The 27290-nt window shown below is 34.8% G+C and overlaps 1 protein-coding gene across 1 annotated transcript in view; it reads left to right on the plus strand.

Annotated features, from left to right (window-relative positions):
* Positions 1-22113, plus strand: part of PAN3 (poly(A) specific ribonuclease subunit PAN3) — a 70693-nt gene extending 48580 nt beyond the window's left edge. Inside the window, exons 11-20 of the mRNA XM_015815650.2 lie at positions 858-1019; positions 1318-1434; positions 1528-1629; positions 6329-6494; positions 7787-7874; positions 12214-12353; positions 14273-14402; positions 15686-15750; positions 16650-16788; positions 18721-22113. Coding sequence (XP_015671136.2) covers positions 858-1019; positions 1318-1434; positions 1528-1629; positions 6329-6494; positions 7787-7874; positions 12214-12353; positions 14273-14402; positions 15686-15750; positions 16650-16788; positions 18721-18861 — 1250 coding nt within the window. The 3' untranslated portion in view covers positions 18862-22113. The remainder of the gene's footprint in view (positions 1-857; positions 1020-1317; positions 1435-1527; positions 1630-6328; positions 6495-7786; positions 7875-12213; positions 12354-14272; positions 14403-15685; positions 15751-16649; positions 16789-18720) is intronic.
* The last annotated feature ends 5177 nt before the right edge of the window (positions 22114-27290 follow it).

Here is a 27290-nt window from a genome sequence, read left to right on the forward strand (position 1 = left end):
GACATAGAGAAACAACAGTCTAGTTTGGGTTATGTATACATGTGCATGGCGAGAAAAACGAATCTTGCCAGTTTACCAGACGGATGACATAGGGAACAAGGCTATTACAGAATTTGGTAGTCCTGCTAGAAATACTTTGAAACCTCCTCCCAGAGGGAAGCAATAGAAACAGACCGTAAAGTAGATGTGTGGGGTCACTAACAATGCTTTGAGCTCTAAGCACATAGCGCTTATAAGAATGAGGTTTATGCTGTTCTGATTAAATACATTAGTGTTCTGCAAGTCATTAATCTGACTAGCTCAAGGTTGACTCAATGTTTCATCATTCCGAGATTGGTAAAATGAGGACCCAGATTGTTGGGGGCAATATGCTAACTCTGTAAACTGCTTAGAGATGGCTGTAAAGCACTGTGAAGTGGTATATAAATCTAAGCGCTATTGCTATTGCTGTTAAGCAAAGTAAATTAAGCTTATTTTAAGTTTTCACAAATATCCTGTCCTAAAATTTTATTTTATACAACCCTGATGATTTTGGGCTATTTGTCCTTCCCTTTTTGATTATGGTTAACAATGATCACATATATATTTTTTGCCTCTATTTAAAATAGCTAATCATGATCATAGTATTTGCAATAGGACATTGTTCTTTAATATTTGACTTCTATCCTTCCTAAAGCAGATGTCTTTATTATAAACTGAGTGTGTATGATTTGCATCAAACTGTCATTTTAAATTTCTAACTTTGCTACAATCCTCTAAAAAAGTGTGTGCATCTAATTGATCTTCTCTGTGCCTGTAATAACTGTTTTCTTAATAACTTTAAGTAGTGTCTAATGTATTTCTATAAACTGGTTTAGCTGTCCCAACAGAAGTTGACAGCTACCACAGCCTTTTCCCTTTAGAACCACTGCCACCACCCAATCGGATACAGAAAACAAGCAACTTTGGGTACATAACATCATGCTACAAAGCTGTAAATAGCAAAGATGATCTGCCATATTGCCTTCGGAGGATACATGGTGAGGGAAATCCTAAGTTGTCATCTTTTAAAATTTCAATGGTACAGATAATTAAACCTAAAACATTTGTGCATTTCTATGTGTAAATCACAAATTGGATATCAAATTGAATCATTCCTTTAAATAAGGAATAGGAATTTGGCCCTAATGACAATCCATAGAATAGGATATGAAGAAATAAATATGTTTTGTTTTGGTGTGTCTGTTGGTGGCAGCTCAGATTTTGGAACAGATGTGAACGGTCCATTGGAAGTTAATGCTTGGTATGTGAAAAGGGTTTTATTTCTTCTTTCCTCAGGTTTTCGTCTTGTTAATACAAAATGCATGGTATTAGTTGACATGTGGAAAAAAATCCAGCATTCAAATATTATAACATTGCGAGAAGTGTTCACCACTAAAGCATTTGGAGAGCATTGTAAGTTTTTTCATTTTAAGATGTTGGCCAATTATATCAAAGAGCATGCATCAGATGCCTATCTAACTCTCCCCTTGGTCTCTCTTTCAAAAGCTCTTGTGTTTGCATATGATTTCCATGCTGGAGGAGAGACTATGATGAGCAGGCATTTCAATGATCCTAGTGCTGATGCCTACTTCACAAAACGGAAGTGGGGTAAGGCAAATACATATATACATACATATATATTGTAGTACAAAAATATTATAAAATTGTTATTGGGGTTTTAGTAAAGCATTTCATTGTACATATTTTGAAAAATCAGGAATACAGAACTTTTGGTATTGATCCATTTGTTGTTTTGAGGGCATATTGTCAGTTCTTTTACAAAATGGTTTCATTTTGTTCCATCACATAATGTCTTCTGTGGTAGATGCAGCAAGTCATAAGTTACTTTTTGGTAAGATGGGCAGCCAATAAATTTTATAAGTAAATAAATTTTATAAACAAACAAACATTGGAATAGTTGGAAGAAAAAAGAGATAGATACTTTCTAAAGATTCCAGGATGCTCTTTAGCCTCTCAGATTATTTTCTGAACAGAGAATTGCACCATAGTCATTTCCCATGGTTTTTTTCTAATGTACATGGGAGGCCCACAATATTCATTGGAAATAAATATTATGCAAGGAATGAATGCATCACTTTACAACCTGCCACAACCTTATTTTATTTTTTTAATTCAAAATTAGAAAAATCAGGTGCTCTAAGAGACCTTATAAATACCAAAGAATATGTTCTTAATACATATGGAGTTTTCAGACAATTAAATCCTTGAGGTGCTCCAAAGGCACCATTTTAAAAGTGTTATAACTAAATAAAATTTAATCCAATAAAAAGCAAGCATTTCTGGAAGACCAGTTTGGACTAAACTAAGGAACAGTAGCTACTATCCCTCAGTTTAGTCCAAACTGATCTTCCAGAAATGCTTGCTTTGTAATGGAATGAACATTATTTTTATTAAGGACTAAGAACAAATTATTATATTGTTGTATCTAAAATCTTTTGAATTCCTCTTATTCCTTTAGCATGCATAATCTTGGTCCTTCTGTTTTTTCATTTATCTAAATTCTACAGTGCAATAAGATTAAATTTTATTTAGTTGTAACACTTCTAAAGTAATTTTTTCAAACAAAATTTGCATATAAATTGACCAAAAATAAATTGGTATATGTCATGCAATATGGTGGCACAGTTTATTCTAGTGTATATGAGGTAGAACATTTGAGAGGCGAAAAATGTTTAGAATAGCTGTGTTCTTGGTGGCAATTTGACAGAACTTATAATAGTAGAATACGAATTTTTAAAAGATACAGGAATACTTGTGGAACTAAGGGAGAAGGTTATTACTTGAAAATATGGGAAGAAAAATCATTTGTTTAAGTGCTTCAATTTATATTTTGCAGTTTTAGGGTGTATTTATAATTTCAAGAGGAGTCTGTGCTCAGTGAACTAATAATTCAAGACACTTTTTTGTTAATTTGCTTTGGCAGTTGAAAGAACAGAACTGTGGTTACATAGCTGTTTTCATGTATTAAATTCTGCTGTCACACTGTGGTTAGTCTTTTTTTTTTTACTTTGCCATGTCACTTGCTAAAACATTTCAGAATTTTATGGTTGAGGATGTGGTATAGAGTTTTCTTTTGACGAATGACTCAAGACATGTCACATTGAATTTATTTCTGAACTGAACACCTGTGAGCTATTCGATTACTTTCTAGCTGATCACTAAACAAGTTCTAATTTATCCCATTCTACCTGAAGACTGTGCTTGGGTTGAACTTAATTAAAACTTTCAGTGGTCTTTTTAACAAAAGGCAATTTGGCTTGTTTGCATTAAAAGGCTTGACTTATTTAAGTGGCACTGAAGCATTAAAAAGGAAAGTACTTTTTCAACTGATTATAGCTGCTGGTGACATATTTGAACACATCCATGCAGTTTTCTTGATACAATATAAATATGATTTGCCAATAACTTTTTCTTGGCTTTTTTTTTTCACCTGACTTTTCTTTCTAGCCCAGTGATCCTCAACTTTTGCAGCTTGGTGGCTTGGCTGGGCAGGGAGAAGGGAACTGGGCTGCGTGAATAGTGGGCCAGTGCGTGCGTGTGCGCAATCCTTGCACAAGTGACGGTCCAGCCAGGAGCGCACACTCACACAGAATGAGTGCATGAGTGACACAAGTGGGCTGGCACGCGCACACACATAGCTGTTTGTGGAAGTTGAGTTGTATGCACACTCCAGCCAGCCACTCTGGTGGCCCAATTCCAAGTAGGCCACAGCCCGGTAGTGGGCCGTGGCCCGGGGGTTGGGGACCCCTGCTGTAGCTTACAGCTCTGAAGGTATTCTGTCTCACCTCCAAATAAATAATTTGTTTCCTTATCTGATATTATTTACTATTGAAGTTAGGGTGGAGAAATGTTTTAAATTAAAATCATTTATCAAAATATAAAAGCTTGATTCTGTCCCCCCCCCCCAATTTATCCTGCTTGTGTTTTAAAACATAATATAGCAACAACATAAAATAAAAGTACAGGTAGTCCTCGACTTACAACAGTTTGTTTAGTGACTATTGAAAGTTAGAATGGCACTGAAAAATGTGACTTATGACCGTTGTTCAGAGTTATAAACTTTGCAGCATCCTCATGATCATGTGATCAAAATTCAGACGCTTGGCAATTGGTTCATATTTAGGACCGTTGCTGTGTCCCAGGGTCATGATTACCTTTTGCGACCTTCTGGCAAGCAAAGTCAATGGGGAAACCAGATTCACTTAACAACCGGGTTACTAACTTAACAACTGCAGTGATTCACTTAATAACTGTGGGCAAAACTCACTTAACAAATGTCTCACTTAAGAACGGAAATTTTGGGCTGAATTGTGGTCGTAAGTTGAGGACTATCTGTACAACTTGCATGTATTTTCATGCAAAATCATGAAAATAAAACCAAACACAAAGTTAAGACTGTCTTTCCTTAGCACCACAATCAGCAGTCACATACAATGAACTTCCCTTGAACATGTCAGCCCTTGTTGGTTAGTGCAGGAAGTAGCATGTATTTCACAAGAGCAAACCCCTATCTCTGGGTGGAAGTGGGGAAGGGGAAGAGAAAGAAGCAGACAAATAAAACATTTACTATGTTTCTGAAAAAGCAAAACATTTTATGAGCTAATTTAATAATAATAATAATAAAGTTGGAAGGGACCTTGGTGGTCATCTAGTCCAACTCATTGGGGAGAAACTAAAATGATGAATACAATAAGAATGGGACACTTAAAAACCATGTGTAGTAAAATAAGTAGCAAATAGGACCAAGTATCAAGGAGTGCTGAATAAGTAATAAGTACAAAAGTCATTCACCAAGGTTGATTGATCAATCATATAAACAGAATAAATTATTGGCTGATTGACAAAACAAAGAAGAATGAAATATTAAAAAGGAATGGGAAGACTGAGAAAGTCATATTTGGATGGAATTCATGATATTCCAAAAAGAGATTTAGTACTTTAAAGATCAAAAGGCAGTGTATGACATCGTGCATGAACAAGCAAAAATATTTTGTAATTATCAAAAAGTATAAACAGGTACACTGAATGGCACTACTGTAAACTCAATTTAGCCATTTTTTTTATCTAATGCCTTTATTTTATTTTATTTTATTTTTTGCAGTTTTCATAATGCTACTTATCCTGAAACAGTTGATACAATCATGCTATTTTAAGTATTTTCACAATTTTTCAAAGTTTTTGAGACACATTACAATATGATTATTGAAGAAAAGACTGATTGTAAGATCCTTTGCATCATGAAATTTCAAAGACCTCAAAATGATATCAAAAATATCTAAAACTCAAAATGATATGAGTTGCAATTCAGACTCTTAGTTGTCACACTTGTTCTCAAAATAATTTCTAACATTATTCTATTAAAAGATAAGTCTTTATAATTAATTCTTCCTGCCATTCCATCTCCCATTTTTAAAAATCATTTATATTTATATTTATTTATTATTTATTTATTAAATTTATATACCGCCCTATCTCCCTTGCGGGACTCAGGGCGGTGAACAGGCGATACTAAAAACCACGATAATAAATAAATAGTTTCTGTTTTAAAATCGAATTAAATAATAGGCCTGTTCTAAAAACACACCCATACAAAAAAACCCCACTGAAACATAATCAAACTACGCCAGGCCGGCCGCACGGAATAGATGGGCCTTCAGGGCTCAGCGAAAAAGGTGTAATATTCTCCCAAGTGTAACTTTTTCAGCAATTGATATTTTCCTGCATACTGTGTCTAAAAACAAGTAGGTTTATTTAGCAACATCGTTAAACATTGTTGCTAAAAAAAGCCACACAGCTTTTTCCAGCCTGGGAGCTTCCAGATACTTTTTCCAGAACTCTGTCCCAACACCTCTAGAAGATTCTGGGTTGTGAAAAGCTGCAGCAACACATCTGAAAGGATTGTTTCACATGTCTCGTAATATAATATAATAGTTCATTCAACCTTTAAGGAACATCAGTGCCTTTCTACTTGAGGGTCACACCAAATTTTATGTGGCCTGTCAGGACTACAGGACTACAGGTAGGGGGTGACAGCATCCAAACTGGACCTGGTTTTAGTTTGGGGGATCCTTTCATTTCTTTTGCTTTAATAGGGCAATGAGTGCCTTACACTTCAGCAAGCTTAAAGGCACAGGTTTCAATCCTGAAAATGCCTTCCTACGCCCTTCTAGAAGACAAAATTTGGACCTTGCCTAAAAGTTTTAGTTTTACTGTCAGTTAAAAAATGGCATGCGCAGTATAAATCTGCAAATATAGAGTTTGTTTGTATTCCTAATTCTGCCAATAGGTCAGCATGATGGACCTCTGCCCCGACAACATGCAGGGTTGCTGCCCGAGTCCCTGATTTGGGCCTATATTGTGCAGCTTACCTCGGCATTGCGGACTATTCATACAGCAGGATTGGCCTGTCGAGTAATGGATCCCACAAAGATTCTGGTGACAGGCAAAACAAGGTAAGACATTTTTCTAATATATTAAAAGATCTTATAATATCCTTTCATAATTATTTTCTCTCTCCACCACGTACTTTGCTATCTAAAAGGTTGCCTTTTGTACCTCTTCTGCTAAGATAAGAATCATACAATCTTTCATATTCATCCTAAGTAATGGTTCAGCCTAGAAGATGGCATGGGGCTAACATAATTTGTATCTAATTACAACAGAATTTAGTACAGGTAGTGCTTGACTTACAACAGTTCATTTAGTGACAATTCAAAGTTACAATGGCACTGGAAAAAGTAACTTATGACCATTTTTCACAGCTATGTTGCCATGGCAGCATCCCCATAGTCATGTGATCATAATTCAGACGCTTCGCAATTGACTCATATTTATGACAGCCACTGTCTTCTGGGGTCATGTGATCACCTTTTGCGACCTTTTGACAAGCAAAGTCAATGCAGAAGCCATGTTACTAACTTAACAACTGCAGTGATTCACTTAACAACTGTGGCAAGAAAGGTTGTAAAATCAAAACTCACTTAACAAATATGTCACTTAGCAACAGAAATGTTGGGGTCAATTGTCATAAATTGGTCGTAAATTGAGAACCTGAATATCTAATTCTAGTAGCTAGTGGAATTGTGGAATTCCAAGCCTGTGGATATAAGTTCCTCAGAGTCTGAGTACCATTTATTACAAAGTTTCCCTACAACTGCCATCTTAATCTAATAATCTTTTGGTTTAAAAAAATCCAATAATTTTTGAAGCTGTAATACTTAGCATGACATCTTCATAAACATGCAAAGCATAAGGGGGAGAAGAATAGACAAAATTGACAATGTATCTTTCTAATGTTGGTTGTCTAGAGCAGGGCTAGGCAACCTTGGCTCTTTTATGACTTGTGGACTTCAATATCCAGAATTCCTGAACCAGCCATGCTGACTCAGGAATTCTGGGAGTTGAAGTGCACAAGTCATAAAAGAGCCAAGGTTGCCAACCCCTGGTCTAGGGCAATGTATAGCATGACATGATTTCTCCTTGAATATCAAGAGAAAGAAAGTGTAAAAAAAAAAACTTGTGTGTGTTCCTTACCTGCCTGTTCATGCATATATTCTGCCAGGTCACATGAATCACAAACCATACACTTTGGGAATATGATATTATCCTATTAATATGATAATATTAATTTACTAACGGTAGTTGCTTAACCAAACATTTCTATGGAATTGTTGAAGAGATTGTAGAGAAGGTAAAAAGAGGTGTTTATAAACTTTTCTTTTTCTATAATGCTTTTATCTTGAAGGTTGAGAGTGAATTGCGTTGGAGTCTTTGATGTATTAACATTTGATAACAGCCAAAATAATCCTTTGGCTCTAATGGCCCAATATCAGGTAAGATCCCAATATTGTATCCCTAATTCTATATTGTTTGTTCCCTGAATATTTGTTGGTGATTATCTTGGAGTAGCTTTCATGGGGTTTTTTTTAATGTACAAAGTTTCTTTATGTCCTGTGTATAGCTGCTTTGATGCTTGCTGCTAGTAAATCTTTGGCAGTGTTAACTCATGAACTATCTTAATTTACATGATGGTCATTTAAGATTTGTATTGGCTGTCAGTGTAATTTTCGGCACTATTCTCACTATAATGAGACTTTCAAAAGCAAAAAGCAGACAGGTTCTACCTCTAAGGAATGTATAATTCTAAAGCAGATGCTGCAAACCAGATTGGGACAAGCATGACAAGGAATAAGTTCTAATAGATGCTCTTAAAATTAATATGGGCATATACATTTTTAAAAGAGTTTATATACTGTGAAGCTGCAAAAAATAAATTACTTGACAATGGCAAAGGTGAAAAATCATATTGAACTGTTTTGGCGAAAACAAAAGCCTATGGAAAAGTGTAGGCAAGAAATTATTTCCTATGCTTTCTTCCCATTCCCAGTCCACCCAGAAGCCTCTCACAGGGTGTGGATCTGTTGATATGGAGGGATAACACAGAAAATCAAGCTACAAACCTCTCTAATTAGCCCAGTGGAAAGTACCTCTGTCACAGGTACTTGGGAGGCCTTTCATGATTGAGAGGGGGCAAGGATGGAACAGGAAAATAATCTTCACCATACCTCTCTTAGTTTTCATGATCACACTGAATTTTTCTTGATGAATTCTATACTCCCCTGTTTTTGGTTAAAGGAACAATATATAATGTGCTAAGTAAAAAAAAAAAAGTAACATTGAAATATGTGAACTACGTTGCACTTATTCCAGCAACTATTTTATACCTTTACACTTAAACAGAATAAATATGATATTATTATTTTTTTCAAATATGAGAGAAGTAGACTTTCTTTTCCTGCTCTGGTTTTTATAGTACACATAACTTAGGTAAAATTTAAACTCGGTCTTCTAGAGTCCATTTTCACTATTCATATTGTTCTCTCTAACAATGTACTATAGTAGTCTCTCAGTTTGGAAGTCAGATATGGCTTCAGATATTGAATAAAAAAGGAACATAATCTCTTAACTATCTTAAGAAAGAGATAATTGATTAAAATGTTAAGGTTCAGAGTTGGTGAATTGGTGACAATTCAATTCAAAATGTGAAAGCATTGCTGGGAGGGCAGTGAAATAAATGGCCACCTGAACCATCTCCAGAAAAATTGTACATGCCAGGCCGCAGAGAGAAACTTGAGACCCAAATCATTTGCCAATGTTCACAAAATATTTATTAAACTACTGTCAAAAATTGGCTGAAGTTCTTTGATTGCAGGTGGCTTTTCTTTAACCTCCCTTTAAGATTTGTTGCAGCATAATTCAGTAACTGAGTCCACTTCTGAAAGTCTTCTTCATCACCTGGAATATTTCCTCTGCACACTACATAATGATTTCTCCTAATTAATTAAGTTATATCATATGGTAAAATGGAAACAAATCTGAGCATGATTTTGTTTTTAAAATTAAGAATGGATTTAAGTTGAAACTTATCATTTCTGGAGAAGTCAAGGGGACTTTATATATTACAAGAAATATTTGGTTAAGAATCACTTGTTTGGTGGCCGTTCAAACTTTCAATGGTGCTGAAAATTAGTGGTACTTACATCCGGTTCTTGAAGAATTAGCTGTCACAGTGCCCCTGAGGTCTTGCGATCATGATTTGAAACCTTCCCTGCCAAGTTGGTGGGGAAGCTGGTAGGACATTGGAAATCACAGTCATGTGAGATCCTTACTTAATGACCTACACAGTCCTTGCTTAATGACAATAACCAGGAACTGCTAGCACTGTTGTTGCTAAGCAATATGTTCATCTGAAATGATTTATGACCACATCATTAGTGATAGAAAGTCTGGCCCCAATTACTGTTATTAAATGAGGACTACTGCATTTGGAGTTCACTTGGCCATATAAAGGTATTGCCTTGATAATGGAATTTGGACTATATGTTGCTCAATATCTTAGTTTCTATTTAATTGCTTCAGTTTTCCTCCAGGCCAAAAATAACGTATGTAAACTTAAGAAATACATTTTTTCAAATGATGTTTGAATTTTTTTTGTGTCTATTGAACTTGGTGTTTAAATTTCTAACTGTCCACTTAACAGCTAGTTTCCAGAACCCGATCAAGTTACAAATAGCTATGTAAATGTCAACTAAACAAGTCTTTTAGAAATGTGAAGGCAATTTATGCTAAGTTTCCTGAATTCATCATCATATATAATAAATGCTTGTGGAATTATCTTATTATCTTATTTTCAGATCATTTTTTTAATGAGAGAAGAGAAAGCTATAAATGAAGCTTAATTCTGAAGTTATTGAGTAACTAATATATATTTATTCCTAGTATCAGTAATATTCAGTAATACTTGTCTTTTGAAATGGATGTTGCTTATTTAATCAGAATTAAAGATTTCATAACACATAGATCTTTGAAAGTGTTTTACTTGTCCAGAGCAATTCCTTTACACTATATTATCTTACACATTTATTTCGGAAAGGATAGGAGCTACAGATGAATTAGAAAGGCCATAAGAAAAACATGCATTGTTTCTTGCAGTCTATTTTTCATAGTCTGTTTCAGCCACATGAGTAAAGACTGTTGTACAGTATGGACATAAATAGAATCATAGAATCAGAGGAAAAAACAAGTATTGAAAGGAAGAAACATAATTGAGGGGAAAAATAAAAGAATGCAACAAAAAGGAAAAAATATGTGGAGGTAAGAAACAAGCAGTGTGAAGGAAAACGAGCATATTTTGCATCATCATAGACAAACATCAAAATGGATGACAGCATTAATTGAATGGGAGCATGTTGTATTTCTACATTTCTGCATTTGATAACTTCTTAAAATTGCACAAAAACCATTTTTTAATGAAGCATCAGGAAATATATGGGCACATAAGGAATTGTTCAGTGATTATGATTATGTCATTTTTCATTTAATGAAAATGAATAAAACATCACATGAACTGCAAAGGATATAAGTAGAAGCACTGAATTTCATATAGGATATATAGAAAAGTAGAACAGAAAATTGTTTGAACATTCAAGTGCATTTGGAAAATTTGGAACTCTGGTGATTATTCTTCCCTCTTTTGTAGCAAGTATTTTAGATAGTTCAACACAGTGATTGCAGTCACATATTGTGCTAAGCCACAGTACGTTTATTTGTTTATCAATCAAATTTATATGCTGCTCATCTCGTCATGTGAAGCAACACTGAGCAGTTGGTTAGTTAGTTGGTCAATCATAGTTCCTGTGGCCTGATATAGTCTAATCCATAAATGGTGGTTTATAAGCTAGAATGGCTGGATTTACGCATCAGATTAAGTCTGAGCAAAACCAAACCCTTTTTATCATGATGTGCAAACCCAGCCATTATATCAAGAACAAATTACTATGTTACTTTTGAGAGTTTGTCTTTATTTAAAAGGGTAATATTATTAGGAATACATAATTAATTGACGCTCATGTTAATATTTGATAATCACTGTTAGTGTACAAACAACCAAAAAGTAATAAACTATCAATGGGTTAATCATAATCCTAAATATTCATTCAACATTTTGTGTATCTGTGATGTTTTTGAAGGATATGGAAAGCCTTGGAAAAAGATGGTTTGCAGTTAATGAAAGTGCTTATAGAGCACCTCCGCTTACATTGTTAAAGCAACCATGGTAATGCCTATATAGTAATATCTATGTAGTTTAATGGAGAAAAATGTGTTTAATTGTTCTAGTGCTAAATAATGATCAGTTTTCAAACTATTGTACAGCTGTTGCTAATTATTGGTGTAGCAGAGCTTACTTAGTTACTGTTTGGTTAGCCAGAAAAAACTGATAGTTACCATGCTTAGTTACTTACAAAATGGAGATCATAAACCTCTTTGAATCACAAGTTTCTAACCAATGAACAAAACTTGCCAAGGTTAATGAAGAATATCTGGTAAGAAGAAAAATCTTCCCACAGAGATGGAAATTGGCTTAAGGGAAGTGAGAGAGCAGAATCCAATATTTAATAAATACCAATAGTATTTATTAAAATCACTTAGGAAATAAAGTGAATGGTATATTATGCAATTTTGTCCATTTTGATCATTATAAATTTATCATTTGTATATAATATAATTTGTACTTAGCATACTTATCTTAAAGTGTTGAGAAAACTTGCAGGGCATTTCAGATCCCGGTGAATGAATGTGTGTGTGTTTTTTTTGTTTTTGTTTATGTTGTAGCAAGCAGATTTGATCTCTCTTGGGAAGGTTGTGCTGGCTTTGGCTTGCAATTCTTTGGCAGGAATTCAGAGAGAGAATTTGCAGAAAGCAATGGAACTGGTGACAATCAACTATTCGTCGGATTTGAAGAATCTTATTTTGTAAGAAAACTTGATTATAGAATTTTAGTACATTGTGGAAAATATGTGTGTATACTCTGCTCTATTATAGTTATTTTGACATCAGAAACGTATAACTATGATAAGAATTCGTCATGATGCTAGAGACCCAGAAAAGTCCCTTTGAGGAGTTGTAGGAACAAAGCTCACTCACCCACCAACAAGAAAAAATAAAGTCCAATTTTAAGTAACATAAATTAGCAGTGCTATATTTTTAAAATATGCACATGAATACGGTCTATCTTTAATTCCAAATTTTGGCAGTCTGTAGTCACTTATGTTTGCTGCTGCACCTGTATATAGTATAGTGTGCTATGATGATTAATGCAAGATTTAAGTTAAAATTCCAATTTTATCATGAAATTCACTGGGTGGCTTTTGGCAATCAGTTATTTATTCTCAGTCTAAAATTCCTTGCAAATCTTGTAATAATGAAAGAACCCCAGAATAACAGGATAACAGAGTTGGAAGGGTCCTTTGAGGTCTAATCGAATCCCTTTATCAAGAAGGAAACTTTATAACATTTCAGACAAATAGTTGTCCAATCTCTTCTTAAAAACCTCCAGTGTTGGAGCACCGATAACTTCTGGATGCAAGATGTTCCGCTGGTGAATTGTTCTCACTGTCAGGAAGTTTCTCCTTAGTTCTCCAACACATATGTTGTCTTAAGATCCTTGGAAAGTGATAGTAGAATAAGATGAAAATAATATTGCAAAGATATTATTTCTAATAGCATTATAATCTCAGCTCTGAGCGATCCTGACACATTACAGAAACTTGGTAGAAAGCAACTGCATCATTTACTGACAATATAAAGAAACTATGTATTACTTCTGAATTTTTCATTATAAATATTTTCTAATATGAAACTCGGTGAAATGTTGCTGTGGTGCTACCACCTAGCTTAGAATTGAGCCCGAAATTATTGTCATAAATTGATGCAGTCATATGTTGAGGCATCACATGACTGGGCCTGGTTTTTTTTGACAATTTTTGTGATGGTCATTAAGCAAATCAATTTTCCCAAATGGGTGTTTTATGTTGGCTATCAGCAAAAATGATTCATTTGCAGTTGTGATCATGGGATGCGGCAAACAGGAATAAAGGGGAGCCAGTTGTCAAGTGTGATCATGTGACCATTAGTGTAAGTAATTTTTGTAGGGTTTATCATAACTTTGAATGGTCTTTAAGCAACTGGTGGTAAGTCAAGGGTTGAAGATCCATTTTATGATCTGTTTGCATATCATCCATATATTGGTAGCAGTGCAGAATGATAAACTGGAATTGATACTTGATAAAATATTGTTTGAAAATCAATTCATTTGGAAGTTAAATGTGGTAGGAAATTTTGATCATATTTAAATTTACTACTTAAAAACAAGCATGTTGTAAATATAATGGATAACACCTGTGCTTACTGCCAATTGTAGACATTTATAAAATTATGATTGAACTTGGCTGTTAAGTTTAGTTCATCAATCTATAGAAGGACAGCATTTTTCATCCTGGTGACTGTATTGTTTATTGTTCTGCTAAACCTTATCATCTGCTAACATCACTGCTAACATCACTGAGTCAGTGGCACCAAAATATTTTGGTTTGTCGTCTGAAGAAAGGGAATAGAATGTAGAAATAGCTATATTTTGAGTTGTAATAATTTAATAATCAGTTTCCTTGTTTTGGACAGTTGAATTAGCGAATGTCCTATTGTTGAAAACCAGCTGTTTATTCACTGAATTTCAGTGAAAGCAGTTCACATGAAATCTTTTATTTACTCACATGCCATATTTTGGTTGTGTTTGACTCTGAATGTATAATGTATAGAGTAACAAATACTTTCATTGTCAAGAATTTTGCTTAGAAATCCAGTTTTAATAATTTTTAGGCATTTCCTTTGATAGATATTTGCTGACTGACCAAAACAGGCTTCGAAGTGTAAATGATATCATGCCTATGATTGGTGCAAGATTCTATACTCAGTTGGATGCTGCCCAAATGAGGAACGATGTTATAGAAGAAGATCTTGCAAAGGTAAAATATCTTACTGTACTATCCACGCTACACTGCAGTCTGCAGTCATTTTTTCTCCTTCACTGGCTATGTGCAAATGGATTTAGCTTGTTTCAAGGTATTTTCAGGATATATCTATTAGCTACAAACCATCTAACAAAATACAATATTTTGCAAGGTGATCATTGGGTTTCCAATCTCTGTTCATATAAGCAATCATGCCGTATTAGGTCAGTGGGCTTTCTGATACAGCATCCTGTAGCCTCTTAGATGGATAGGAAACTATAAGCAGGATATCAGTGTGCTATTATTTTAGGTTTGGAAACAATATATTCAGAAGTTTATAGTCTCAGCTAATAGGGATAATATAGAGCCATCATTACAAATATGTGGGGTTTTTGTTTTTTAGCAAATTGCTTTATCCTTGATGAATTTGTGTCATACAAAAACCATCCACGATATAGCTATTAATGCCCTTTGGGATGACAACTCAGTAGTTTTAGTATACTGTGTGAAATAGTACTCGCCTTTATATGGCTAATTGTGCCAGATGTCCTTTTCCTTGCTATCTGCTTCATGTATACTGCTAACTGGTTCAGTCATTTCTCTCTTTTTTTCTGATCTAAAGAGTCACTAATGATTGTAGCTTTTTCTTAGGGACAGAGTTAAATTTTAGTACTCATATTCTGCATATTACTCAAGTAAGGTTACTCAATAAATTGTTTTAAAGCTCTTAGGGTGTTTGTATCCTTTTTAATTTTGTTTTCTAATGAGCGTTAGTCCTATTTCTCATTGGGAATATCTCCTCAAAGGGATCACATCTTCCTTCATTGGAATTGTGCCCTCTAGCTCCATGGCCCTTCATGTTCTGTTATGGTGAGGGAATTATAATCTTTACAATAGGATGTAAGTGCCTATATATTACCCTAAGTCACTTGACTTTTAGTGAATATTTTTTTGTAGGATTCAGGAAATTACTGCATCAAGTTCATCACCATATCCTATCTCCTATAGGTATGTGTGATTTCAGTTATAATCTGTGCTGCCATTTTTATCATTGTAGCTAGTATTAGCATTTGAGGGATTACAAATTGCAAGCTAAATGAATTAACAACACAGGGAAGGAAGGGCTTTGCTTTCTTGGTAAATTTTAATAGGTACCTAACATTTTTCCCTGACACTTTGTCACTGGGCTGAAATAGTTATATATTGGGATTTCTTTTAATTTATAGTATTCTTGATGTTTGTTGTTGCTGCTGTTATTTTTTGACAGGCCACGTTGTCTCTTATATCTTGTTTTACAGGAAGTTCAGAATGGAAGATTATTTCGTCTTCTTGCAAAATTGGGAACAATCAATGAAAAACCAGAGTAAGGAATTCAGAATTTTTAATCATTACATTATTTTAAAAATGGCACCACTGGAGAGCTCAAATAATTATGTAGGGTGAGGTTTTAAAGTATATCAGGCTCTGAAAAGATTAACTAGGTTATTTTCATAAATATCCCCACCCAAATTTTATGGTATGTGATTTTTATATACATATGTACGCATGCACGCACATACACAGGTATTACTCATGGTCTGGAGGGACAATCACATCTTGATTTGAGGTTTGTCTGAAAGCTAAAAATAATTAGTGCAAGGCAATACTTCATAGAATTTAACAATTTCCTACATTTTCATGAGACTTGTAACTGTTTTAAACTCCAAACTGTTAGTTTCTTTTTGGGAAGGTATTTCAGTTTTTTCTCCCAACAGCAACAAACAGCCTCCAAGTGCATACAGTGGTACAGTGCCAATTCTGGAGATTGGGAACAAAAATTGATATTTATAGAGAGTGCATTCTCCTGGACACTGTAAGTCTGACCGTAGTAATGATTGATACCGAACGTGAAATTGTGTAATGGAATATTTCATGTTGAATGCTGGAAATTACAGAATTATTATATAAGAGCCTGTATGTATGATATAGCTTTCAAAATATCCAGATTATTTCATTGAGAGAAAAAAATATGGAGCTCGACTAATTTAAAATTTATTTAAAATCTGCACATTTTGGGAATCTGATCAAACTGAGGAAGTCAACAAATCCCGTAATAATAAATTGATATATGATGCCATAGTTGTAATGAGCTTTGGCTCTCTCGAATTCTGAAGACTTCTTTTTCTTAAAACTAAATATAACATACATACATAAACAAATATATGTAGGCTGAGCTATGTGTCCTTTTAATGAGAAACATAAACACTCTTTTTTTTATGATAGGTTCCAGAAGGATCCGACATGGTCAGAAACTGGAGACAGGTATCTCCTGAAGCTTTTTAGGGATCATCTTTTCCATCAGGTGACAGAAGCGGGTACTCCTTGGATTGATCTCAGTCACATTATCTCTTGTCTTAACAAGGTGAGCTAGAACCTCTGTATTATTCATTCACTGCAAATTCACTGAATTGTCTTTTTCTGCTCGCTTTTTTTCCCTCCCTTTGGCATGCAAGCAAATTTCTCTCAAAATGCACATTTGTCATTGCCTTTGGCAGTCACATGACTCTATGGTTGTACTTTAAGTAGTCGTATGAATACTTCCTCAGTTGGGTGCTGCATGTCACAGACCTGCTTCAGAAAAAGCACTAAAGAATAGTTCAGCAATAAGGAATTTCAGGAAGGTAAACCTCAACATCACACACTTTTCTTTATTCCTGTAACATGGCTGGGAGCAATAATTTTAATTTTAAAACAACCATGGTTTATTTCATTTTACATACTTAGAATTAATTTAAACTAATAATTAAAACAAGCACAAATGAAACTGTGATTTCAGACAACAGTTTTTTCATTTTTTTTAATCAGTATAACACCGACAGGGAGAACAAAAACAATAGTTATACTATGAGGAATAAAAACCACCTATATATATATTATGCTGATTAAGATAATATGACAATATGACAAAAATAAGAAAAAGGCTAATAGGCAAAAAGAAGAAAAGAGACATATATCAGTATAAAACTAATTCCATTTAAGCTTATTACTACGTCTAGACCACAGGTCGGCAACCTGCGGGTCTGGAGCCGCATGCGGCTCTTTGAGCCTTCCCCTGCGGCTCCCAGCCTCCTCTGCCATTTGCAGAGAGAGACAGAGACAGAGAGAGGCACTTGCACTTCCATGCTTCTCTCTCTCTCTCTGTGTCTCTCTCTCTGTTGTTTTTTTTTTGTGTGTGTGTGTGTGTGTGTGTAAAAGAGAGTAGACTCAACGGTGTTCTCCAACGAGCTGAAAAGCTTTTTGGGCACGGCTCCTCCCTTTGCTGCGTCTCTGCAGGAAGCAGGAAGGGCAGGAGAGAGCTAGCTAGCCCAGCTATGCTGACTCAGGAATTCTGGGAGTTAAAGTCCAGAGTCATAAAAGAGCCGAGGTTGCCTACCCCTGAGCTTGTTGGAGAACAGCTTGAAGCCAGCTTGCCAGGTGAGCAGAAGATCGGAGAGAGGGAGAGGGGGGGAGAGAAAGAGAGAGAGAAAGAGAGAGAGAGAGAGGGAGAGAAAGAAAGAGAGTCGGGGAAGAGGACTGGCAGACCAAGGGCAGAAAGAGAGGGGAAGAAAGAGAGAGAGGGAGGGAGGGAGGGAGGGAGAGAGAGACAGAGAGAGAGAGAGACCTTTTGATATCTAAAATGAAGATAATACTGCATATATCCTTTTTTACCTTTATGAGTAAAAAACATGCTCCTAGATTGGAGCGAAATGCAGAACAGACTGATTTAGACCGGTGGGAAATGGGTCCAAGTGGCTCTTTGAGTATTTTGGGTTGCCTACCCCTGGTCTAGACATACATGTGAGAATATATTGCTCTATCGTTTGATTTATAAAGCACAAAGAATTTTAAATAGCAGATAACAGACTATATTCTAAACCCCATCCTTTAAAATAAGATGAATAAGTTTCCTTCCATTTATATAAAATTATCTTCTTTGCTGGGTTGTAAAATTTTTCATCATTTTGGGAATTTAATTGAATATTATGTTCTGGTCTTTATAATATTTATAATATTATATAATGACAAAATGATAGTTTGAAATAAAAATGAAGCTACAGCTGAACAAGATGTGAATGTATGGGTTAAAGAGTCTTCACTTTTCATACAATACCAACAAACAAAAAATTCGACGTCCGATCATTTTAAAATTCCTACCCCAAAAGACTGAATGCTGTCTTAAATCAAAAGGTACTTTTGTCTTAACAGAAATGCAGGATAAATGAAGAAAATTTTGTTCTTTTGCATGCCAAAACTGTTGATGATTATTAAGCTCTATTAACAAATAGGCCTGACTTTCTCTCCAATTTGATTTCAGTTGGATGCTGGTGTGCCAGAAAAAATAAGCCTCATTTCCAGAGATGAGAAGAGTGTCCTTGTAGTGGCATATAGTGACCTAAAACGCTGCTTTGAAAATACTTTTCAGGAACTGATTGCAGCCACGAACGGCCAGTTGTAGTATTTGCAGAAAGCATGCAGGACATTGCTGAGGAACAGAACCAAGCGCAAATTGCACTACAACAGATTTTGTCATCATCTCATTTTCATATTTTGGGAAACGAAACACCGTGAGATGTTGCACTTCGGTCAGGTACACTGTTACTTGAAGGGAAGAATGTTTTTTGCTTACCCTGGAGCTCTGGCTGCCCATTGGAGGCTTTATCTGTGAAGAATTTATTTTAAAGGAACACATCAAGAGCATGATGTTCCTGCTTTTATTTTTTTTCCACTTGTATATGCACTAATTTTAATTTTTAAAGACTTTCTGATCCCTGATGTTTTGCCACATTGGATCTTACTAAGGGAATCTCTTTGCAAAGACATTTCTGGGATTTTTTTTTTTTTTTGCCACTGAATATACTGCAATCTGTTGGTTTTGATATTATTTGCACCCCAAATACTATAAAGGACCAGGTAAATAATTTCATAGAAATTGTGCTCTGTAAATTACAGTGTAGCTTGTAACCTCTGTAAAACTGTACAATATGCCATCCACTGTTTGATTAATTAATCAAACAAGAAGATGAATATTTAAAGACAAAAAAAATCAAGTAAAATATCTCAGAAACACCATATATAAAATCCCCTTTATTTGGCTGAAGCTTTGTCAAAGCAAAACAGCACCATTTTGAGTTGTGTACTTTGTGGGGTAAACCCAATTTGTTCTAAACACAACCAGCGCCTTTTAAATAAAATACCTGTTTCTATATTTTCCTGCTAATCAGATACATTTACATTTATGCAATTTTTAATAGACTTTTTAAAAAAAAATAATTGTCGCAGTCCTGAGAGTTCAGGAATGTATTCCTTTAAGTTAACTATAGTACCCTTCTTTTGTATAAAGTTTTGTTCTTTGAACCACAGCTTTATTATGGTACTTTACACTGGATACAGACACAGAGACACTGTTCAGAAGATTAAGTACACACAGCAGTTGTCTGGCATCGAAAGCTTTTGAAGTGTTATAGTCTGATTCTGGAGGGAATGATGGTCTGCTGTGCCTTTGCAGTCACTGCTTAGCCCAAAGTAATGTTATCTTTGATAATACTCAACACATGAATATTCAGTCTTCAACAAGTCTGGATTCCCCCCCCCCTTAATTAACTTTCCAATACTGGACCCACTGTTGTCTGCAAGCTTGGGTATTCAAGGGAATTTATAGTAGAACATCTACACTTTGATACGGATGACTGCCAAATATATAGGACTATTTCTTTTTTCCTTTCTCAAAGCGGTAGTGAAGACTGTATGTTGGCATCCTTTACCCAGCACTGAATATTTAATAGCACTGGGTGCTTACCATGAAGAAAATGTGGAAGCTTTCTCCAAAAGGTGTCAGAACTGATTCAAAGCACTTGCAACCGATGTTACTGGCATCCATTTTATTCTTGATATTTGTAATTTCAGATAAATTTTTAATAATTCTCTCCAGTTTTATAAGCTTTAATGATGACACTCCTACTTTAGATTTATCACAAGAAAACAGTGCTCTTCATAATGAAGACTTTGGAAAAAACAAAGGCCACTTTTAACACCTTTACTTAAACATAATGGAGCCTGAAATTAATAGTATCAATAAATGAGCTGAAATAAATAAAAGCCAATTATTTTAATCTGGCAGAAAATTAAACCATAATGTTTATTATTTAGAAGATAACAGTTGCCATAACATTATTTTTAATATCATAAGGAACAGGGACTTTAAGATATGAATATGGGGAAACCAGTCTTTTATCATTAGCTCATGTATTTGATGAAGAGCAGCTGTCTTTTTATATGTTTTTGAAAATCATATTGTAATTCTTTTTGTACAAAAAGAAGTAGTAATTGTATTCTAGGAGAAATATTGAATGCTTTATTTATAAGCGGGCTGAGGCTTCTTTTTCCCATTATTGTTTTTGTTTTGGTCTTTTTTTTTTAATGAAAGGGGATCATCTCTTCAGTTGCAGCAATTGGAAAAAGTTTTTGACAGATTATTTTGTGGACCAATAATTCAGGAAATGCAAAGGCAGGGGTAAAGCAGGGCTTCAGGTTCATCCTCGCTCTGTAAGCAAGGCCCACCTCATAAAGACAAGTTGCATTTTGCAAATCTTTGTCAGCACATGGTATCCATTCCTTGGCCCCAGTAATCTCAGGACTTGTTTTAAAGTAAATTTTACAAAATGAAAAGTGCAGAGAGCCAATAAATTTCCATATGTAACTGTTACCTAGAAATAATTGCTGTTGGGTGATGCATAGAACAACATGGAATTTTGTTTTGTTTTGTTTTGTTCTTATGTGGTCCATGTTTTTGAATTTTCTACTTGGTGTTTTTTGGGGGGAGAATCCTTCCACTCCAGTACAATTCCAGTGAGAAGGCTGTCCAGCATGTTCCATTCATAGGAAGAGTCACTTATGTCATCTCTAAAGCTGAATAAGAATTTTTTGAAAAGCAATGCCTATTTTTTCCACACAGGGAAGCAATTCTGACCTTCCTGTTTTTATAAAGTATAAAGCACAGAATGGACAACCTTTGAAATCATGTAATACTAGTTTCAATTTAAATTGTTCTGTTTTAGCTTGCTTGTTTGGACTTTTGTTTCTGCTACACTGTAAATATTTGGAGGGGTATATAATGTGATTTCATTTTGTTTTTCATTTTGCCCTTGTCCCAGTAAAATTCTAGATGTGAGCATCTTCCCCTAAAAAGCACCGGTATGTTACATTCTGATGTCATGATCCCACTATGTGTTACCTTTTAATCCTGTTTTTCATTCTTTTCACATGTACAGCAGTATTTTTAATAAAGAATTCCAGAAATAATATGGCTTCTTTGAGCAAGCATATTGGATATTGTGCTCTACTTCTTATATTAATTGTAATTTTCTTTCAATATTGCATACACCACTGTGGAGATTGGCTACACATCACACTATTTGAAAAGACATATTGCCTATTTGAAGTACAGAAGCTCTTGTTTGAAAATAAAAACATAAAATGTTTGCCCATGTTCAAGTAGTAGAATATACTTATATCAACTGAGTGCAAACTTCAGAGTAATCAAATCTCTCTGAAAAATTATTTCAAATTCCTATTGTTCAAATTCTCTTGTCACCTTTAACAAAATGTTGGTACTTATTCAAGACATTTTAATTGAATTTCATGAAATTTTCTATTACTTGAAATGTTATTTGCAAAAATAAAGATGGCAAAGGCCTCTGTACCTGCACAGTCCCTGAAATGTTTATCTAAAGTACAAAAACTAATTATAGAAAATGTCAATATTGTTTTGTTATATGAATTTATCTGGACTTTTGATTCCTTAATGCAGATCTTGTCTTAGAAAATTTATTTAACAGATTAAAATAACAGTTGCAGGAAGTTTGCTTGGTGCTCTTTCTCAGACATAAAAAGGCAGGAAAAATTAATAAGCTATTATTTAATAATATACACTGATCTATCACATAATTACCCTGAATGCATGTGTAATTTCCCTATTTAAATCTATTTAGTATGGGAAAAGATAAAAGCATATCTTAAAGTGAAATTGGGAGAGATTGGCTGCTGTTTCTGTAGACTTGGAGTAGAATTTGCAGTTTCCTATCTAGTTAGGGTCTTTTGGAAACTGAATTCTAGTTCTTTGTTAGGCATAGAAACCCAACTTTGAGGGAGGCAGCCCTAACCGCTTCATCGGGTGGTTGCTGTGAAGAAAATAAGATTATATATACACTGCTTTGAGTTGTACAAATTATAGTTTGGATATAAATTAAATAAATAATAGAACAATGGATGTCCAATTCTAAATATTCTGAAGTAGATTCTTTTTATGCTCAGGGACGGAAAATAAGACTTAGAGCAGGGTTTTTCAAACTGTAAAACTCTACAGTTCTGCTAAAACTTAAGTTCCAGGAGAGACTAAGAGCTAATTGTTGTTGTTATTAACCCAGACGCAGCCAGTTTTATATCACTAGAGTTTTGCCTTGTGATAGAGAGTTGCAAGTGTTTTTTTTTTTTAAAAAAATAAATTCATAGGTTCTGTGGCCTTAAAAAAAATTGAAAATCCTGACTTAGACTCAGTTCCTGCCTAATGTAAATGTAATAATGTAGAAGTATACTTTCATCTTAAATGATAAATGTCTTAGGTTAGTTTCCTATATTTGTTCATGCCTTGTAAGTATATGACAGATGATCTCTGAGATTTTGCAGGTAAGGAAGAGAAAAAAAGATTTTTGTTGCAGTTCAGTATTTTAAAGTTGAACTGAGGCAGCTGGTAGATTGTACTTTTTCCCTTTTTTTGATACTTAAGACTCCATCAAACCAGGATATTTTGTGGCAGGAAATATTCTGATTAATAAAAAATATTGATAGTCATTGCAGTCACAAGAACTCTGTGTTGGGGAAGTAATCTTCAACAAATTGCCTGTTTTTCTTATCTGAATATAGTAACAAAGATGGTGAACTGATGGATATAATGTTAATGTTGTAAAACTGTACAATAACAGTTGCCCAGTTTGTCAGATTTATTATCTTCTGCTCTCATGGACAAACAATTACCATTATCATTATCATTGACATATAAGAAGACTTAGATCCACTGATTTACATTTCTTGTAGCTGAAAGCCAACTTTTTGTTCAAAATATTTTAGCTCCCATGACAAACAGGTCAGAGTCCCAATGAAAATACTGAAAAAGGCTTCCCAAATGGTCTCATTTCTCGAAGGTATGCTCTAGGGGACAGATATGTGCTGTGAGTTGTGCCTTAATGCCTTTTGCTAATAATTCATAGTGATTCCAACAACTGTGAAATGAGGTGTAGCCACTCTGAATCTTCCGAGGAGATGCCCAGAATTTGAAGTAGATGAAGATTATATCTAATCAAAGATGGGTAAGAGTCCCTATTTGAGCTTATCTTTATTGATTATGCCAATAAGGATAGCAAAACATCAGATCCATGCATTGGTGTTGGCTTTTAGTAGTTCCTTTGGCTTTGAAGGAGACTTGGAGCCAACAATAATAGATAATTATCTGTTCATTCCCTTTTAATGAAAGTTGCTAGAAGTTGGTTAATAAGCAATTGGAGATGGTGATAGTGGAAGCTGATTATTCGAACCTGGTATAGATTGAAAATTGATACAAAAATAGATGGAACTGGGGAACATTAAAGTGATTTTAAATTAAGTCATATCTCTTTCAACCATATTTCCTTATCCACCATTTTCATAGGACTATTGAAGCTCAGGTCTGAATTCAAGAACAGCTTTAAAGTATCAGTTAATAGATATACTGTATATGGAATCATGCCTGGGTACAAAGATATTTCTTCAGATCAGGAAGTTGTACAGTCCATTAGTGAAAGCTTGAGAGGTTTATGGTTTACAGGTGGCTCTCAGGATACAATGGCAATTGGGATGTAATTGCCATTCCTAAAGAAAGTCATAAATTGTGATGTCACATGACCACATTGCTTAGGGATGATAATTCTGGCAGTATTGGTTGCCATAGTTAAACAAGGACCAGACAGCTCGTTAAGTGAAGATTTCAAGTGACAATAACTTCTGATTTCCTGCTGGCTTCCCCATTGATTTTGCTTATAAAATGCCAGCAGAGAATGTCGAACATCATAATAATGTGACCACTGGTCACTTCATTATCATTTATTTATTTATTTATTTATTTATTTATTTATTTATTTATTTTATTAAATTTATATCCCGCCCTTCTTGCGGACTCAGGGCGGCTAACAATCGGGTAAAAATACACAAATAACATTACAAATTTAAAAATTAGTTAAAAAGGAAATATTTAAATTTAATCTAATTAAAATATAATTAAAACCCCTCTAAAAGTTTCCCCTAGGCCAGTCCCGCAAGCTGGAATAACCATGTCTTAAGGGCGCGGCGGAAGGAAGGGAGATCAGGGAGATCTGGCTCATGATTGTGAGCCAGATGCTAAGCACCCAGTTCATAACCACGTGACCACAGTAACATTGCAATAGGCAGAACTAGTCTTGTTGCCAAGACTAGTCATAAGTCCCCCTTGTTCAGTGCCATCACAAGTTTGAATGGTCACTGAATTCACTGAACCCTGAGATCACCTATATTGTACCTGAGCATGATGCCTAAGTAATGGCTTCTACAAACGGTGCACAATAAAATGCATTGTTTATATATTTGTTGTACTGAAAATTCTGTTATGAATACTGTATGCAATTGATAATTGAGTAGTGAGAGTTGAATATGCTCTTCCCCCAAAGATCTGAATCCTGATGTGCTATCCGCCTGATATTATGGAGAAAACACGCTTGCTGTAGATTAGGATCTTTGTTGATGTTTACAATCTTTGTTGCATGCATTGAGGTTTCTAATTATTTTTACCTTAAGGTATTAGTGAAAACTGAATCTATGGATGGAGCTGCATACCTTGTCCTGCATAACTAGGGGAAAGGGGGGAATTAAAGACAGTTTGTTTCAGAAATCATCTCAGAAATGGGGGTTTACATCTATCTGTGCTACTTCATAGACTGAATCATTGACTGTTGAAAGACGTTTCCATTGAAAGAAAATACTACCAACCACAGATTACTAGAGGCTAGTTATAGCCTTTGAAGTGAAGGACTTGCATGTTACTACAATCAGTACAAAAGGAGATAAGAGTCAAAGTAGGATTAGTCAGAGATTACAGAAGCAATCCCTTAGATTACAGCATTGCGTTATCAGTTAACAGATTTCTAAATGTTCAGATATCAAGCACCAGTTTTGATGCGCCAAATACCATGTGAGTCAAGATAAGGACTCTCTAATGCACTTGGTTTCAATACATGTTTGACGGAGTGCAACTATCTTTTCCTCAAGCAGAAAGCAGTATTAAAGGCCTTCCATAGGAATCTAGAGAAAATATGGGGAAGATAAGAAAAATATAATTGGATTTTGGGTATGGAGGAAACATTCTTTAAGAATTGTAATTATCGATTCACTTAAAAAACTGGAAACACAATAGGAACACACAAAGTATTTCTCTTTAGGGATTTGTGTAAGATTTAAAAATATATCACCTGCTACCAAAACTCATAAACTTCTATAAGTTAATAAAAAAATAAATCTTTATAAACCCTCTGCAAGGCATCAGGAATGCATATAGAAAAAAGAACAGCATAGTGATAGAGGCCTACCCTCACAATTCCTAGGAGTGACTACCTTTCTAAAAGTCCTTTGCACACTATTGAAGGTTGTTCTGAGGAAATTTTGAACTGCCTTGGATCCCCCTCGAAATACATAAGATCTTATAAGGAGGAGGGTGTTGAGATTTAGAATTTCTGGGTATCTCCTTGCCATGTCCCTTTGTGAACTCTTCAGAAGGCAGGATGGATGTGTGGAGATACTAAAGAAAAGCTAGATGCTCTCCCCAAGGACAGAATCTCATTTGCGGAGTCCTTTTTTGCACTCTGAGCTTAGTTATTTGCTTCCCTGAAGATGCTACCTAGTTTGGTAACAGAAGGTCTGCAAGTTCAGAGAGCATCAAGGATTCAACAATTCTACCCTGAGTTACTGTAGATATATTCTCTTCTATTCGAATCTCATGTATTTGCCTTCACAGGGATTATGGCCAAGTAGCATGGATGTGTAACTCCATTGTGACTGTCCAAAGAAGTTAGGATTAGAATAAGCACTTCTTGACAATTTTCTAGCTATGTAACATGAACTTTTAGTTTTTGAGTAAAGACCTATGTGTTCTGAAAAGTTCTAACAGATTTTGGTTTCCTCATCAAAATGCTTAAATTCTTTTACTCCAAAGCATGACTAACAATAAAACAGTTCTGAATTCAGATGACTGATTTCTTATGACCTCTCTCTCCCTCTCCCTCCCTCCCTCCCTCCCTCTCCCCCCACCACACAGATTCTTTTAAACCTTGCAATGAATTTTATTTTGAAAATTCAAAAAATGTACATTAAAATATATTTTAAAGCTTAGGCTACAGGTACATGCTATTTACATCCAGTTTCTAAAGTCTTGTTAGAAGAATTAGAACTATTCTTCAAAAAAAAATACTCTTTTTATAACCAATAGCCCAAAGATTAAATCCCATCCCAATTTTTTTAGTTTCTCATTTCTTAAATACAACATACTTTAATATTAGGACATCCTTTTATATTTGACAGATAACATAGAGACCATAAGCGTATTAATATTATAAAATGCTCCCAAATCCAAACACACTTAACAATGTAAAACTATGCAAGTTTCCTCAGAAGTAAACTCCATTGGAGTTCAATGAAACTTCATTCAAAATAATTGGGATAAGACTTAAGCCAAGAACTGTTGGCTGACCCCAGTGAAGCAAATTTAGGCATAATCTAAGCTTCATTACTGTCAGTGGAATGTAAGCATGACTAACATGAATCTGTTGTTGA

Source organism: Protobothrops mucrosquamatus, unplaced genomic scaffold (genome assembly GCF_001527695.2).
Source record: "Protobothrops mucrosquamatus isolate PMUCROS unplaced genomic scaffold, P.Mucros_1.0 scaffold358, whole genome shotgun sequence".
Lineage (NCBI taxonomy): Eukaryota > Metazoa > Chordata > Lepidosauria > Squamata > Viperidae > Protobothrops > Protobothrops mucrosquamatus.